Raw genomic sequence first — 18,903 nt, 5'->3', positions numbered from 1 at the left:
ACCTTCCTCCTCTGCATCATGTCAACCAGCTCTCTACCTTTTCTTGTCATAGTTCCAACATTCAAAGTCCCTACTTTCAGTCCTAGACTCTTGGTGTTCCTCTTCTCTTTCCTCTTACGAACACACTTTCCTCCTCCCCTTCTTCGACCAACAGTAGTCCAGTTTCCACCGGCACCCTTTTGGTCAACAGCACTTATGGCGGTTGTTGTTAACCCGGGCCTCGACCGATCCGGTATGGAAGTCATATATTTGATTCGCATGTTTGATTTGGCCAAATTTTTTACATCGGATGCCCTTCCTGACACAACCCTCTGTATTCATCCGCGCTTGGGACCGGCACAAGAAGACACTGGCTTGTGCCCCCTTGTGGCTCCATTACAATTTCTTCGTAAACTACTACTCAAAATTAATTACTATTAGTTGCTAGCTTTTACTCATTCAGCAAAGGTAATAGCTGTATAAAAAAACACTTTTAAACGATTATTTCAATGTTTTTTTAATCTAACAAATGTACAAATACAAAAATACAAATACAAAATCAAAGACATCTCTCAAGCTAATGTACACAAAGCATATCTCTGGTGTTGGACTGCAACCTCTGATGTCTAAATTTTGCCAGTCTTTTTTTTCTTCTAAACAAATATATTTGTCAAATTTCTTTGACAATGGAATGTTCATGGCTCAAGGGTTTATTTTTTCTCTCTGTTTATTGCATTTATCTAACAACACCAGTGTGCAACATTGTAAATGCAGATTACAGAGGTTTCCTCTCATTTCCTAGACTGATGCTATCATAACTTAAATGTGCTTTGGTTCCATTAACAAAGTATTTCATTGTGTAGATTTTCATGATGTGACTTCCTAGTTTGGGAAGTGCAAGTGTGACCAACCATTTTTCAAATATATTATCTGTTTCTCTCCCCAATCTTATGGAAGCATATATTGGGAAAGTCTGACACATTACACAAATAGAAATAAGAATATCCGTGCATTATTTCAAAGAGACTCTGTATCTAGTCCTCTTGTGATTTCGTTTTGGAACTCTTTTGTAAATGATATTGACTGGAAAAAAAGTATGGACAATCCCGAACAAATATTTTGTAACAAATAAGGTAAAATAAATCTCATATAAAATTAAATGTTATCCTGCAAATCAATATTTGACAAAATTCAAAAGGGACATTGATGTGAACTGTTCTTTCTGTGGAAGTCATCCTGAGACCTCTTCTGTATCTGCTTACATTCTACAACTTTTTGGAAGGACTTTTGTAGATTTATTACTTCACAGGGACTTTAGTTTAAAATGGGAGAATGCTTTATTTTATTATAGAAAGCAAACAAATGATGTATATTTTAATATAAACTTGATGATCATTTTAGCTAACTTCTATCTCCACAAATGCAAATACATCAACCAAAAACCTTACTTTAAACACTTTCATAATGATACTATGTCTTATATAAAATTGATTAGTAGCTCACTGAACTGAAGGCTTTAAAAACGATCAGTATTTGTACTACTTGTAAACTCTTTGGATGTATGTCACTTATGTATAAATCCACTGGCATGTGTTTGTTCAACATTGTATACAAAGTATACTTGTACTTTTGAATATGGTTAATTTAAAAAAAAGTAACCAACCATTTTGTGCCACAGTGCCACCTGAGGGATTTATTTTGCTTTGCATACTACCAAGTGGTAGAGTGGCTAAATAAGTTTGAGTGAAATTAGACACTACTCTTATTAAAATATAAAATGTGCTAGCTTAACCATTTACTCGAGGGGGCAGTTAAAGGGTTACGATTTTCTTCACTTTGGTTACAGCTCAAGAGGATATCATTATAATATTTTCTATCTATCTATCTATCTATCTATCTATCTATCTATCTATCTATCTATCTATCTATCTATCTATCTATCTATCTATCTATCTATCTATCTATCTATCTATCTATCTATCTATCTATCTATCTATCTATCTATCTATCTATCTATCTATCTATATGATCGAAAGTCATTGTTCATTCTAAATATCATGAAATCTGGCTTTGACTGTACACTTAGTCCATCTCAGCAGTACATAAAAATGGCGGTTTTTGCCACCTTCAATATGGCGATTTGGTCACCGTAAAAGTAAGTGTGGATGGCGGCATCTATTGTATATATATTTATTGCAGACAGCACCTTATCAGGCGTCATCTTGTTTCTAATTGGCGAACTATCGTTTTTTGTCCCGCCTTTGCTGTAAGTCGATTGGTATTAAATGTCGTTGGTTGATTTGATTGGCCTCCAACTGAACAACACACTTCCGCATGTCAAGTCTGTTTTTGTTTGGATTTGTTTTTTTGGTGGAGAACTCCGCAATCAAAAACCTAGCATCCTCCAGACTGTCGCGTCTATCTACAGGCTACGGTAGTACAGTTGATAATAACAGACGTCACATTACAAAATAGCTGTTTTTGCATGTTCCTTACCAAAATACATTATTTCAAATATTTACACAATCTGTTGTATGCTGCTTTCCAGAAATGCAGTTGTGATATGAACTCAAACATTTCTGTCAACCTGAGTTTTGTAAATATTTAACAGTCTACCGTAGATATTGTGTGTAATCTTAACTAACTATGAATTCTGTATATGTAATTTTAGGCAAATGCCAAGCGTGGTGTGTTTTTAGTTTCGCTTCCCCCCTCCGTAGATAGGTATAGCTCATGGCTCATGTACCTTTAAGTCCCACGATTGTTCATAAGGTTGCATAAGCCTTTCGTCAGTGGTATAAGCGTTTATACTTCTGTAGATTATCGCGTTTCTGTTTTGAAGGACATAAATTTTCAGACACATGGTAGAAGGGGTTTGTATTATTAACACACGTGGTAATCTTAAGAAATATGAATACAGTGTTGGGCAAAATAAATAATATAATATAATATAATGTAATATAATATAATATAATATAATAAAATAAAATATAATATAATATAATATAATATAATATAATATAAGGGACACACGTCATTGTCTGTATTCTTTAGTTCATGCTAATTTGACACGGCATATAGACTGGATTTCATGTTACACAATACAAAAAAAGGTTTCAATATCCTAAAATAGGCCTATCTGATGAGCAGAGAGAGAGTGTTATGAGAGACAGAGCTGCGTTTAACAACTAATTTATTAATACGCCACAAGTTATTGAAAGAAAAAAAAAGATTTAAATGTTTTACTTTGTTTAAGCCAATGCTATGCTAGTCATATAAAATTTGTCATTTTGGGATAGTTTTGTTCCAATAATAATTAAAACAAAATTAAGACAATTTAAATACCCCCCCACACTCAATACATTGGTGGGGTGTTGGATTGGGACTCAGTATTGACAGGTCCTCAAAATCAGGTGCCTGAGATTATGTGCAAAAAAAATGTGATCAGCACGTCCCAAATTTAAGTTTAAATTTATTTTAAATTGCATTTAGTAAATACGTAACATAGACATGTTTAATGTTAATTTTATTTAGCATTGAACCTTTTTATTTATTTGGAATGGAAATGGCCTGATCTGTACTAACAAACATTTAATGGAATATCCAATGGCATCTTACTGAAATATTGGCTTTACAATTGTTAAGCTAACAGATGTTTTTTTCCCCTTACAAAAGGCAGATACAATGGCTTCTGACTCTCCTCGCCGACTGAGTCGCTGTGCTGGAGGAGCATTAGTGCGCGCACAAGCTGCAATGTAAGGAATTTTTTTACTTGCACCAGCATTTTGTGTATCAATAGTGCTCTACATATTACATATCTGTTCAGTTTGTATTATAGGCCAGGCCAATTATTTGCACCAATATTCAGCATTTTGACCAATATCTCTAAAATTTGACGGCCGATAAAAGATCAATTTAAAGCTGTGTTAACCTCAGGTATTTCCTCCCACATTTCAAATATGCATGGCAGGTTAATGAAATCCTCTAAATCGTCCGCAGGTGTGATTGTGAGAATGAATGATTGTTTGTCTGAGTGTGCCCTGGATTTGCTGGCAACCAGTTTAGGGTGTACCCCGCCTACTGCCCAAGGCCAGTTGGGATAGGCTCCAGCACCCTCGCGACCCTTGTGAGGAATACGCAGTTCAGTAAATGGATGGAGAACCTCAGGAAACTATTTATCGACATTTTCACTTAACTTTATATGAGATGCTACAGACCCTGGGAACACAGCACCTTTTGTTTTTCTTTGAAATTAAAATAAAGATATGTGAAAGTTTAAAGCTGCCTTATGTATATCGATTTGGCCCAAAATATCTTTACAATATCCTTTTTATTGGACCATTTATAACTCAAACATCTTATAATTAGCAGATTAACACCTTAGCTGTTCACAATGGGTACCCTTGCAAACCTCTGGCCAATAGTTTTCAGGCTGCATTCGGGTTCGAATTTCCCACACTCTGTGTTGCAGGTGTGACGTCATGCGCATTCTCATGGCGTCCCATTTTTCTCTGTGATGATTGCCTATTGTAGCTCCAGCATGCTAGCGGAATGTAAACGCTACTATGCCGAGAGCATTCAAGACCTTCTAAAACTTCTGTTACCTCTGTAAACATAGCTAATTTAAATAGGCTAACTTGCCAACTTTGTGTTGTGAAAATTTGGGAGATTTTTTTCCATCGCCGTGTTCGAGGGGTGGGGAGACTGACCTGCGATTACTATTCATTGTTCGTCGCCTTGCAAACTGTGCATGACAGCCGGTGTCATTCGGCAATTAATACTTAAAAAAACTCACGAAAGGTGCCTTGTGTTCAACTCAAGGCTTCTTGACTATCACTGCCTTCAGCGGGAGTCTCGTAACCAACCACTTACAGCGCAAGCAGGCCAGGGTTGCCAGATACTGTGTCAAATATTCCCCACTGTTTACTTAGCTATAAAATTGGGAGATTAGTGAGAGAAATGACTGATCTAAAGCCACATACAAGATTGGGTTGGAATTCGGGAGTCTCCCGCACAAATTGGGAGAGTTGGCAAATTTGGACTCTGTGCTGTACTTCATGCCGACTATGCCGACTAGAAATTAACATGATGACCGGAAGCCACATTATACCAAACGCGAAAGTACTGCGTGCGTAGAGTCCATTTCTTTCCTTTAGTAGCTTGCTATTTTATTTTCTAAACCTTCAACCATTCTTAGTTTTCAGTGACAATGGTGTTTTGTTGTCACAGGGAACAGTCTTACATGGAAAGTGTGGTGACCTTCTTGCAAGATGTTGTCCCTCAGGTAAATCTTCTCTGGCCGGAATACACTCTGAATGCATGTTGGGATATGTGACCTTAACACTTGTAGATGTTGGCCTGTCATGATAACAAATTTTTTAGGTCACTATGTTTTCCCAGAAACTATCAAACAATATTATTGTTTTAGTTTTTTTTTATGTCACCGATAAAGTGATAATATTAGACATTGTTCTACACAATTCTTTTTGGGGAGGCATGAGCTAAATTGGCACATTTATGTTTTTTGTTGTTGTTTTTTTATTACAAATTTGTATTTTTATTTAACAAACCGTGACTTAAGGTTGTGTAAACTGATTAAATCCAGTTCAAATAATTTTTAACAGTTGCAGTGCAGTAAGAATTGCTTGTGGAAGATACAATGTACTTAGGCTTAAAAACATGAAAGCTGAATGATGAAATTATACTGTAATAGTTATTAATGACAACTACACTTGGCATTTTGTTATTTAGGAAATTTAGGAAAATAATTAAGGCTGCAATTGCTGTAAATTGTTAGAGTGCATACATGTAAGAACAGCGGGCCAATTAATTGGTCGGGCCCTAGAAATTTGTACTGGTGGCCCGTGAACTTCAGGTGGCTCGGCACAGTCACGGGATGTGAGGACTCCATAGTATGTGCCACAAGAAGACAGTAGCTGGGTTTACATGGAGCCTTTTTATTTATGCTAATTGAAATCTTTCCGAATGAAGATCTGTAGTCACCTGTTTACATGTGATGTTATTCATTCCAATCTGCCGTTTACATGCTCCGCTCCTTTAATCAAATCAGCCCCGCGGCAGCCGTCAGACACGCGGACATCAATCACATGATTTATCAAGATGGAGTTCGTTCATCATTTAGCACAGTAGTTGTGATAGTTTTAACACTTTTATTGAAGCAACATCTTGATAAAAACAAGTTCCAAGTACTTTAAAACAAGTTTTCCCCTAATAGACAAGCTTTTGACAAGACACCGCCATTTTAACGTTTGGAAACGCTGACGTCAAGACACATGCGCATACCGGACGCAGCCTGGCCATTCAAAGCTTGTGCGGATTGACGTAAGGAGTATACCATCCCTGTGATTCCGGATGAAATTCCATTCGGATTCAGCCTTTTCATTCCGATTGAGGTGTTTATATGGAGCATTTTTATTCCGTTTGGCGGTTAGTATTCATTCTAATCAGAATACATGGCTTTATGTAAACCTGGATATATGCCTGAGAATTAAATGAAGGAAAGAAAATGACATTATTTTCATATATAATCAGTTGTGTTAGGTTCTATTTTTAGCGTATTATCAACACAAATGAGTCAGAGGGCACTCATGGTATGATGAAAAGTTCCGGAGGTACACAAGCCAAAAAAGCTTGGGAATCACTGACAATGACCCCTTTTAATCCTCAACCTGATAAAAACCTTTACTGCCATTTATCTTGTTTAAGGTCATAGTATATCTAACTTTAAAATCAGATTATTATTTTTTTTTACATACAATGTCATTTTTATTCAGTGTCATTATATAGTTGACGAGTAATGGGTGCTCATACCCATACTACTGGTTGACAGATAAAATAAATAATAGATAATATCGATACAAATATTTTTTTTTAATCCAAGTTAGTCATGTACTGTCATGTTTTGTGTAAAGCTCTGGTCTTTTAACTGTAGGCTTATTCTGGGGGTCTGCAACCTGAAGAAAAGGAGAAAATAATTTGGGTTCGTTTTGAGAAGGCTGACATCAATGGTAAGTAAACAACTTCAGTGTGTGAAAAAATGCTGCTGTTACCATTGTTGAGAATTCAGTTAAGATCACATAATAATCAGGAATTAACTAGTGCTGTCAAATTTAAAGTGTTAACTCATTGATTAATCACAAATAATTATTGCATTAATAATGTATTAACACATATTAATCACACTATTAATTTTGACTGCAGATGATTCTTAGCTTGACAGCGGATGGTTACGAAGGTAGCGCAGGTTGTGTTTGAGCAATACACATAACTGCATGCTTTAAAGTAAAGCTTTTAATAAATGTTTGCATATGACATTCAGAATATTTGTTCAAGTCAAAATATTGGGGTAATTTTTTTTCATTTTAAATTGTGCAAGTAATTAACTGATTAGAAAAAGAAGAGGATGGGAGTGTAGAAAGAATTAACACAACAGGTGCTTGTCAAATTTGTTGGGCAAAAATGTTGATAAAAAGCCTTTTAATTAAGTGATTAATCATGATTATTCAAAATTCTAAGATGATTAATTTGATTTAAAAAATAATAATTTGAAATCTCTAACACAATTATCCTCTAACACTGAAAATATTCTGTTTACCTGATTTGCTTAGTTGTGCTTGACCTGTAAAAAGTAGGGATGGGTACTTTTTGTTGTTGTTATGAACCGATTTAGGTCGGTACTATAGCAAGCACTGATTCACGTGAAATCAAACGGTGCCATGTTTCGGTTTCAAAGCACATCTTTTAAGTTGTAACTGTGTGGAAGTAGAAGAGTTGGCAGTGTCATGAACGTACTGATGTTACCGACTCGTGCTCGATTTCATTCAGGCTGAAAATGCATTTTTGGGTTTGGAAGCAAGCGAGATTTGTTCACCGCCAAGCCAAACTAGTAGTTTATTAAGTATTGTAGCGAGGGCCGAAGCCTTGCACTTCCTATCATGCTTTGGTTAAGCGTGGTGGCCCACCATTTGTGGGGGGAATTGTTGTTGATGCCCCGGGTCCCATGGACGCGTCGCCCGTCTCTGCTCGGCACCGACATCCAGAGGTCCGTCTTCACCCACGGGAATGAATTATGCTATTAAGCGCGGCTTTATCATCGTTACAACATATTATACATTTGTAGTTGCCCTTGGCATCAATGATCAGGACAAGGTGGAAAGTTTAATACGGGTGCTTTATTTTGAGACATGGGTTGACATGAGACATTGAGAAATGGTGCCCATTGAAGAACAAGGGAGACGTGCAGAGTTGTGGCAACTACAGAGGAATAAAGCTGATGAGCTACACAATGAAGCTATGGGAAAGAGTAGTTGAAGCTAGACTGTGGGCAGAGGTGAACATTTGTGAGCAGCAGTATGGTTTCATGCCAAAAAAAGAATACCATACCATATTTTATTGTTCCAATATAACTTTATCTATCACACTTTAATCATATACAATGCACATGTTTGCATGACTAATGCTGGCAACAGAATATCCTGCAGTTTATATTTTCTTCCAGCGGATGGCACTGTAAGCCAGTATTTGCAGTATTTGCTTTAAGGATGTTGATAGAGAAGTACAAAGAAGGTCAGAAGGAGCTGCATTGTGTCTTTGTAGATCTGGAGAAAGCTCATGACAGAAGTATGTTCAAGTGGTGCAGGACATGTATGAGGACTGTAAGACAGTGGTGAGGTGTGTTGTAGGTGTGACGGAGGAGTTCAAAGTGGAAGTGGGACTACATCAGGGATCAACTCTGAGCCCCTTCTTGTTCGCTATGGTAATGTCAGGATGATAGACGAGGTTAGACAGGAATCTCCATGGACTATGATGTTTGCTGTAGACATTGTGATCTATAGTGAGAGTAGGGAACAGGTAGAGGAGAAGCTACAGGCGTGGAGGTTTGCCCTGGAAAGGAGGGGAATGAAGGTTAGCCATAGCAAGACGGAGTATCTGTGTGTGAATGAGAGGGAACCAAGTGGAAAAATGAGGTTACAGGGAGAAGAGACCAAGAAGGCGGAGGAGTTTAAGTATTTAGGGTCAACAGTCCAGAGCAATGGAGAGTGTGGAAAAGAAGTGGAGAAGCGTGTGCAGGCAGGTTGAAACGGGTGGAGAAAATTGTCAGGTGTGATGCGTGATAAAAAAGTTTCAGCTAAAAATGAAAGGAAAGGTTTAAAAAACTGTGATGAGACCAGCGATGTTGTTTGGTCTAGAGACAGTGCCACCAAGGAAAAGACAGGAGGCAGAGCTGGAGGTGGCAGAGATGAAGATGCTGAGGTTCTCTTTGGGAGTGACCAGGATGGATAGAATCAGGAATTAATATATCGGAGGGACAGCACATGTTAGAGGCTTTGGAGATAAAGTCAGAGAGGCCAGACTGAGATGGTTTGGGCATGTCCAGAGGAAAGATAGTGAGTATATTGGCAGAAGGATGCTGAGTTTCCAAATGCCAGGCATGAGGTCTAGAGGAAGACCAAGGAGGAGGTTTTTGGATGTAGTTAAAGAGGACATGAAGGTAGTTGGTGTGAGAGCAGAGGTTGCAGAGGAACAGGGTTAAATGGAGGCAACTGATTCGCTGTGGCGACCCCTGAAGAGAAAAGCCAAAAGGGAAATAAGCTTTATTTTGAGACACCGTAAAAACTGTGAAACAGAAAATACATAAAGGAAGCAAATGGTTAAAATGATCAAATTTACAGATACTTAACTAAATAATTAGCTCCACAAAACTTTTAATGCTTACAAAATGTGAACATTTTCAAAAAATAAAAATTTGCATATGCGGAACTAATTTTAACGAAACACTAAACACACATTTTAAATGTATATTATTAAAACAGAAAAACAAACAGAGGTGGGCGCGTCAATGAATTTTGAGCGTCCGTCATTCCACAATCGTCAACAGTCAGGACACCCTTCCGTCATCGTCAATCCGTCAATATCTCAAGATGAACAACATTGTATTCATCAATCCATCATTCACTCAGTGAATATTTGGGTCCCTCATTGACAGACCTTTCGTCAATATTAGCGGATTGACGGACCTTCGCCCATCAACATTGACAAACACTGGGCGAACCATGCCCACTTTGTCAGGCTAGCGTGGAAATGCATGCACTCGGTGCTACTGACACCTACCTGTTGCACAACACCCCCTAATCATTGTTTGTGACACCATTCACTGCCATGGTTTCATGAAATGAAATTCCAAACATATTGAAAATAATACAGGCAAGGACATATCCAAGTAAAATTCTGGGTTTATAAATTATTGTGAAGAAATAAGAGTTATTGTGCATTTTAGAAATGGTTTCAATTGAAGTGCAGTGTGTCGTGTCAAATGGAGATCACTGATTAGCTATTTAGCTAGAAAATGCAAATCACTAAAAAAATAAGAGTGATGTGCTTATTTATTAGTTTAATTTGTTCATTGAATTCACATGGAACCTTTGTCTCCATGTAGTAAAGATAATGACAATTAACTGAACTTTGATTTGTGTTTTGATATATTTTTGTAATGAAATAGAAAAAAAGGTCAAAGGAAAAAATCTATCAACTGATTTGCATTTCCTTTCAAGCACAGCCAATCACGGCGATTTTCACCAACACCAATTTGCATAAAAAGCAAAATGATAAAAATCTCTTAATACTTAACCATTGTAATCAAAATAAATGCTTTTTTTTTTAACTTTAAGTTTGTTCCTGAGTGCACCATGAATGTTTTGAGCAAGATTGTGTCCACTTAATGAATTTCACTTAATGACATCGTCACTGTGGGTTACACTGAAAAACATGACCTCCCAGCACTGTGCCTTATCCCTCACAATGATCATACTTGTTTGAACTAGACCACTAACTAACGGAATAATTTACACAGAACATGCATTTCAAACACCATTTCAATCCCCAGTGCCGCAAAGCATTGCTGGTAGAGCTACACAGGCGCAAGGTTTCAAATTTACAAGGGAGTCTGCACTTTCGTCAGTGACAAACTTCTGCCTCTCTTGCTGGTAACTTATCCATAAAATAAAAAAATAGCACAATGACCAAACGCCACTTTTTCTTCTTTGTCGTTTTTTTCTTCTTTTTCTTCTTCTTCTTTGTCGTCTTCTCTTGGCAGATTACCTTATATGGGCGCTCAGCAAAAAATCTGCACTGAAATAAAATGACTTAAAAAATCTCAAACTAGACTGCAGCTGCTGTTAATAGAAAGCATAATTAATTGGAGTGAAAAAATAAAAAAAAATACTCAACTGGCTTGGCTTGACACGGTCATGTCACATGGTGGCGACAGGCCATCTGGCCACCGTTAATGTTGAAGTGGAACTTTTGTCTCCATATAGTAAAGATCATGACAATTAACTTTACTGAAATTTTGATATAATTTTTTAATGAACTAGGGAAAAAATTTACTCAAACAGGTTATTGGAAGGGAAACAAAACGTAACAATTAATTTGGATTTGATGTCTAACAGCCAATCACGATTGTCACCATCGCAATTTGCATAAAAAGCAAAATGACAGAAGAATCTCTTAATACTTAACCATTTTAATCAAAATCACTGCTTCTTATTACTTAAAGTTTGTTCCTGCATGCATCATGAATGTTTTGAGCAAGATTGTGTCAATTTAATGCATTTCACTTAATACAACCGTTTCTGTGGACCGCACTACAAACAATGACATCCCAGCAATGTACCTTACTTGTCATGGTGTAAAAGCGATGATTTTGAGAGTCAGGTTGAAATGACTGATATGTGGTACAATGTAGATTAGTTTATGTTCATTTTTATTCTATGACCTTATTGACTGCATAGTGTTTATTCCCAACTCTGCTTGAGAGAGTGTCTCTCACTGATGATTATATTGACGGAGGGAAAGGGGCTCCCGTCAATGCTTAGTTCGTCAATTTTTTTAAGTTTTCCGTCAATCGTCAATAAAATGGGCGTCCGTCATTAGCGGTTTGACGGAACGCCTAGCACTGAAAATAAACACCACAACCCATCAACAAGGATGACATACCTCTCTTCCACTAACCAAGGGTGGTAATCGTTTGGATATAATGACTCGGCAGATGAGTCTACATCAGTGGTGGGTGAACTTTGTCCTCGAGGGGCGGAGTCCTGCAGGTTTTGGATGTTTTCCTGCTCCAATGTAGCAGAATCCAATCAACAGGATCATCATCAGGCTTATGCAGAGCTTGCTGATGAGCTGATCATACATCAGCTTTGTTGAAGAAGGGAAACATCCAAAACGTGCAGGACTCTGGCCATCAAGGAGTTTGCCCTCCCTTGGTCTACATCCTATCCATCAATGGTGTCCAAACTTGGTCCTCGAGGGCTGGAGTCCTGCAGGTTTTGGATTTTCCCTTCTCCGACACACCTGAAGCTCATCAGCAAGCTCTGAATAAGCCTGATAACGATCCTGTTCATTGGAATCAGGTGCGTTAGAGCAGGGAATCATCCAAAACCTGCAGGACTGCAGGTCCATAAGGACCGAGTTTGGGCACCACTGGTGTACAGGCTTTCCTGCAGCGTTTTATTAGGCCAGTGGCCTATTTGTTTTATCTTGTGTAAGTTATAAATCTAATAATGTACGGAATGTACGGAGCACACTCTTACGCAGGACAGAATGTTGTCAAAGGTAATTTTTTTCTTCTTACGGTTGACAACCAAGCCATTCCTCGTTCCTCATTCCTGCTTTTTTTTGTCTAACATTTGCGATTGTCGGAGGTGTTGCTGCATCACCCAAATCAGCAAAAGTTCACCATATTTCGGCCAGATAAATGACAAAAAATCTGCGACACCACGACAGAGTGTATGTTTTGCGATGTAAACAATAGCCGCGTTGCATCCTGCGTGGCAAATACGTCGACAATGACGTCAATGACGTCAATGATGCCGCGCCGTGCATGAGCCCTATTATTAAGTGCTTGAGTGATTGTGTACACTTTAATAGACATCTGGCTGGAATTACATTATAGCGCAGTGTATCCAACTTTGTACAGCAAAAAGGGTTGGCAAATTAATAAATGTCTGGACGAATTACTGTACGCTATGTCCTTCATCAGCCAGATACGACACCAGGTGTTACTTTATCACACTTTTTATTATGAATCACAAACACGGTAGCCGGTGTTCTGTCACACCGGCGCCAAAGAGTACACACGACCAAATGTCTCCACTCTCTTGTCACGTCTGCACTCTGCACTTCGCCTAAGACACTTGGAAATATAATTGCTTAGAAAAATGGAACAAAATGTGTATCAAGCAACAATAACACAATTCGCTACAGTATAATAGTATAAAATAAATGTAATAGAAGTAGTGTTATTTGTTTCTTTTTAACTCTTTTTCCGCCAAAAACATTTAATGACGTATAATAAAACCCAAATGAATGCCGCCAAAAACGTTAATTGACATTTACTATGTTTTTTTTTTCTCAATGGGCAGTGGAACGTCTGTGCAGCGCTGCCTTGTCATTGGGGTTGTAAAATCCACAAACACCCACTAATTATGGCCAGAAGATGGCATCATTGTATCTCTTTTCATTGGGCTCCCGTAGTATGACATTATAATGAAGCATGATGAATCTGATGAAATAGAACGTTTTCAAGGATGAAGTGAATGATCAAACCCTTTGTCACATTAAATCCAATTCACAGGGCATCACTAAACAAAATATATTAGTGTCAAAGTCACTGTTGTGCAGAAAATATATCTTTTCGCAAAAAGCTTGTTTTCTCTTTATCTTTTAAATTTTTGCTCAATGTCACTCAAAATACCTATTTTCAAATGGTGATTACTAAAGAACGGAATAAGGTAGAAACATACTTTTTTTTCTAATGAAAGAATGGACTGCGATCTTTCATTTAGTAACCACCATGTATATGTACTCAGAGCACACAATATTCTGTTTGCCTTGAAAGATGAGTTAAAGGTCCTACAGTATGAAAATGCACTTTAGTGAGGTTTTCTATCAATAATATGCATCCCCGGCTTGTCTACAATCCAACCAGGTATTAAAAAAAGGCCATCTGCGCCTTTTTAGCTTTCTCCTCCTTTCTAAAATGTGTGCTTCAAACGGGCAAATTAAACTTCCGTGACTTAGTGACGTGAAAAAAACACGGAAGTGCACTCGACCCAGCCACCTCAGTGGCACCACCTCTGGTAAAGGTTTGTCACGCCCATTGAAATTCGAGAAGCTGGATGCTCTTTTCTTTTTCTCTCCCTGCTCACAAGTGCTCCGTGGAGAGGGGAAACAATGATCAGGAAAAAGTGGTTGCTTCCTTCGTCCCAAGTCTTTGAGAAGTGGATTAATTTAATTTTTGAAGGACGTGTACCGACATCATTTCTCAAAGGACTGTTTTGCTAGTGAAAGCCTGTTCAGAGCTGGATTTGCAACACGTTTAAACATAATGGATCGGTCCCAACAGTGAGACACGACTGCAGACGGGAGAGATATAAGTTTAACATTTTTGATTTAGCCTTCCTTCCTATCCTTTCTAATAAGAGATGTGCACCTTCTACCATATTTCTGGTGTATTTTTTGTGCCTAAAGTGGGAGCTACATTTGTCGTGTGGAGGTTGTTTGGTTACAAGAGGTCAGATATGATAGAGCAGACGGTGGTTGGATAATATGAAGTGGTTGTGTATTGTTTTGTCAAGATACAATCCGCGGTGGTTAATTTGCCGTGACTGGCAACTCGCCACCTAGTTGACATGACTTCTAGCACGTTGTGACCGCGCAGTGGTCTAAATGTGCACATTTGTGTTATTCATAACCGCTTGTAAATGTCTACAAGCATTCACGCAAATCGGAGACATTCACGGCAAAATAACGTTCGCGTGAGATTTGCCGGCTACGGCAAAATAACCATTACCTAAACAATCACAAACTAACGCTACAACATAGTCACTGTAGTAACGTTATGCTACTTTTTCTTATGGTAAAATGTTATGTCACTTCCACATTAAAATAGTTGTCAAATGTGTAAAAGACATGTCTGTATTTTTCTTTTCTTCTTCTCTCTTGGCCAGTCGTTTCCATTCACAATATTAGCACATGGCTACCATGACCGAAATCACTGCCCCTTCGAGAGAGAAAGGTATGGCCAAGGCGTAGCCTGGTGCAGCTATTTACATAAAAGCGACACACCCCAAAAAGTTTTGAACAGAGCGTTTTTAGGCTGATTTAGGGACAGCAAAAATATTAGATCCAAAGTCAATTTTGACGAATGCATGTCACAGACATGTCTTTTACACATTTGAGAACTATTTCAGTATGTTGAAAAGTTGAATAATATGAGACCTTTAAATTGCTTGAAATCGGCTGCCACTGTCTGGGTTGTTTTGTGGATAATGTGTGGCAGTTAAAAGAGTTAAAATAGAGCCCTGGATTTTGATTTTGACTTTTGAGGTCTGCACAATAAATGTTCTCAAAAATACATTACAGTACATCTTTTTTTTCATTTTTTCTTTTTTAGCCCAACGATACAAGAAAATAGTTTGTTGCATTACACAAAGTGAATTTATGAAATTAAAATTGGTGATTATACAAAAAAGAAAAACAACTGTTCGTTGGCTATATTTTCATTTTGTTATTGTTTAATAAAACCCTTTATGCCCCTAAAATTTACCTGGGAAAAAATGCTCCACAAAATTATAAATTTGCTCCTCAAATGAAGTCATTAATTTGCAAAACAACGGCAACAGTGATGAAAGACTCAAGAGAAATAGTTAAAAAACAAACTTGCATGAAGAAATCATTAAAGTTTGAACAACAGCAGCACACAGATTAGTATGTAACATTCGCTGAACCAAACAAAGATGGCTTGAGGGAGCAGTCACACTATTTCCATTTCTTCCGTACCGTACTGAAGCCTAATTGCCCCCCCCCCCCCCCCCCCCCCCTGTCCCCCTCCGGCCCGCACTCACATTACTTTAACCAAATCGTGCCCGGGCCCAGTTGCCTCCGAAATATACGTCATCACGTTGATTCACGCAAGAAGAAGACGTAATCATAGGGGGACTGCACTTCATCATCAGACCAATGTGAGCCCTTTGCTGCTGCCATCTCTTTGCTAGGGACACTCTGGTTGTTGTATGGTCAACAGTTCTGGTCGCTCGCAATATACGTACGTGACATCATGGTTATGTTTCGCGTGGCGACAACTCTCCACGGCTGTGCGCATGTGCGGCCAACCGTACCGTTCTCTGGCTCACCTCTCCGAATCGTGCTAAACTGGGGATCCGAACCGTACTCAGGCGCGGATTGATTGCGCTCACACTACCGGACTTTAGCAGCATGCGTTCTTGGGCACGGTACAATGGCCCTAGTTTGAGTGCGCCCTCAGTGTTGCAGACGGTGAGGAAACGAGCAGGTGAAACCTCTCAGCCTTAATTGCCTCCTCACCTCAACAACACTTGGCTGACGGCGTACGGCTGCCACCTAGTGACAATCCAACATAATGCTATCATTTACACTTCCACCAATCATGTTATGATGAATTTAAGACCACATGGATGGATGAATCATACATGATTTAAATGAATAAAACAGAGAAGCCTGCAATTCCTTTTACATTAAGTCAATTCACAATTTAACTAAAAAATTACACAGGAATTAATTCACTCTTCAGGAGTACCAACTTCTGAATGGGCCTTTCAAGAATGGTGGGTTGGGAGAGGCCATCTGACTTTCCTGAAGAGCAACTTGTACCTTGACCTTACGAACTGGTTAATTACTTCCTTGAATGGCTTCAATCAATCTTGCCAACTGCCACTGGTTTCTTGGAAGGTTATCATCCATAATGATAACTGTCGTGCATTTTCAGGTTAAGCATAGAATGCCACTTCTGCCACGTAGAAAGGTTCAACTGGTATTCCCTCTTTCAACGACTCCAGAACTGTTCAATACGATACTAGGGGTATGCTAAAAAAATCAATATGGCAATACATCGTTGCGGGCCTCATTACAATACACATATGGATACACAGGCGTCAGAATCGATATTGCTCGTTAAATTTAAAGAGGCAGTTAAAGCAAGGTTGCTTGTGCAGGAACAGCAGCAGCAGCTTCTGAAGTTTCTCTCATGCACTAGCAGCAGGTGTGGGGAGGGGAGGGCTTGCATTGTACTTAACAAGCAGTCTTTGAAGTCAATTGCCTTCAATTAGTCCACGTGTTGCATGAGCGCAGCGGGAGAGTGCCTTGAGTCCTTGTAGTTTGCATTGAAGCCTACTTATTTAAAAAAAAAAAAAAAAAAAGTGTATGTGTGAAGTTTGTTTTTAAAAATAGCCCATCAGTGATACTGTCTTACTAAGAAAATTTAAAACAGAGGAAGAATAAACATTTATTTGCCTATAAACTTAACATGGTACATGTTTCTAAATGTACCAATTTTTCTATATTTTGTTTAAAAACTAAATAGAATGTGTTACATGGAAAAATGCGTTTTCCCTAAATGTTTCAAATAAGCATATTTTAAAGCTGTAATTTTAATACTTTGATATTTTTACTCATGTCGGCTCATGCCTATTCATAAATTTTTGCTGGGTGTCTGTGAAAGCTGCTCCTTGCTCTGCAGTGCATGCCGCTTGCCGTAAACCAGAAGAGCTGCTAATTATTATTTTTTTCCATTTAGCATAATAAACATATCATTTAGGTATACATATGACTGTTACAATAAAAATGCAAGTAAATTAATGTAAAATTTTGGGATATATATCCCCTCGAAAATCATGTATTCGGATACATATGTATCGCGATACGTATCGTATCATGACACCTGTATCGTGATACGTATCGTATTGTGAGGTTGTTGGCAATACCCAGCCCTATTAGATACTGCATTCGTCGCCACTGTTTTGTTGCATAAATATCTTCCTTGACAAATTTTCCAGGAGGTGGAAGGGCGGCTTGAGATAGGGCTGTGCAATTAATCAAAATTAAATTACGATTTTGATTATTACACTCCATGATTGCAAAATTGGCATGATCGTATAAAAGCGATGATTAATACTAGGGTTGAAACCAGTCCTCGTCATTTCTGCCTTGGATACCCGCTGCCGAAGTTGTAGTTAAGCGAACTAGCCTGTAGACAGCTGGGATAGGCTCCAGCGCGCCTGAAACCCTCGTAAGGATAGGGGGTTCAGGAAATGGTGGATGGATGGACTCTGCACACTTTGTTGTCCTAAAATAGCGATGATGAAGTGACGACGGAAGCGTTGGTAAAATAAAACGATGTACCAATAATTACAGGTTGGTTTGGCTTGAAAACAATGGCGGACTGACAATGACGGAAGGAGACGCTGGGCACTGATGAATGACAGACCAGCGAAAATATGTAAAATGCCCACCTCTGTCAAAGCTTATCAGGGTGTGAATGAAGTGACCACCAGATCCCTGCCCCGACGCACTGTCCACCTCTGACAATATGCTCTTACATTCTCAACCCATGTCCCTTTATAGCTTTTGCAACTTGCAAAGAAATGATAGTGTCCTATGATTGTCTAGCGACCAGTTATAATTGTAGCTTGATTAGGCTCCAGCATGCTCGCGACCCTAGTGAAGGGTAAGTGGTTCAGAGAAGGGAAAAATGGATGGAAATGAATGACAGTCAGTAGTTCAGTCACTTCAGCTTTAAACAATATGCTGTGGCAGTTGTTTGGAATCACTTATCTAATTACAGTAACACCATTTGGAAAGTTCAAGCTTTTTAGATTTCATTAGAAACATATTAAATGCAACTATGTGTCTGCCTCCGTACTTAAACTTTACTCTAACCATTCTCTTCATGCAGACTCTGCCCGCAACAGAGAGTTTATGGATATACACAGTGGCACGACTGATCCTCCTCTCTGTCTCATGATTGGCTATGCTGATGGGATGCAGATTTGGAGTGTATCCGTAAGTAACATGCTGTATTTGGTT

The 18,903-nt window shown here is 38.5% G+C and overlaps 1 protein-coding gene across 7 annotated transcripts in view; it reads left to right on the top strand.

Moving 5' to 3' along the window:
- Window positions 1-2,302: 2,302 nt before the first annotated feature.
- The window catches only part of bcas3 (BCAS3 microtubule associated cell migration factor), a 419,103-nt gene continuing 402,502 nt past the window's right edge, over window positions 2,303-18,903 (top strand). For 6 of the 7 annotated variants that reach the window (XM_086081198.1, XM_086081200.1, XM_086081202.1 and 3 more), the window contains exons 1-5: window positions 2,303-2,413; window positions 3,655-3,734; window positions 5,209-5,263; window positions 6,932-7,007; window positions 18,773-18,879. In XM_086081198.1, coding sequence (XP_085937324.1) covers window positions 3,664-3,734; window positions 5,209-5,263; window positions 6,932-7,007; window positions 18,773-18,879 — 309 coding nt within the window. In that variant the 5' untranslated portion in view covers window positions 2,303-2,413; window positions 3,655-3,663. Of the gene's footprint in view, window positions 2,414-3,654; window positions 3,735-5,208; window positions 5,264-6,931; window positions 7,008-18,772; window positions 18,880-18,903 lie in introns of those variants that run through there. The other variant, XM_086081204.1, reaches the window with a different exon arrangement.

The sequence above is a fragment of the Leptonotus elevatus genome, chromosome 7 (genome assembly GCF_054856555.1).
Source record: "Leptonotus elevatus isolate MCC_2025b chromosome 7, RoL_Lele_1.0, whole genome shotgun sequence".
Classification (NCBI taxonomy): domain Eukaryota; kingdom Metazoa; phylum Chordata; class Actinopteri; order Syngnathiformes; family Syngnathidae; genus Leptonotus; species Leptonotus elevatus.
This window is presented reverse-complemented; position numbering and strand designations above follow the sequence as displayed.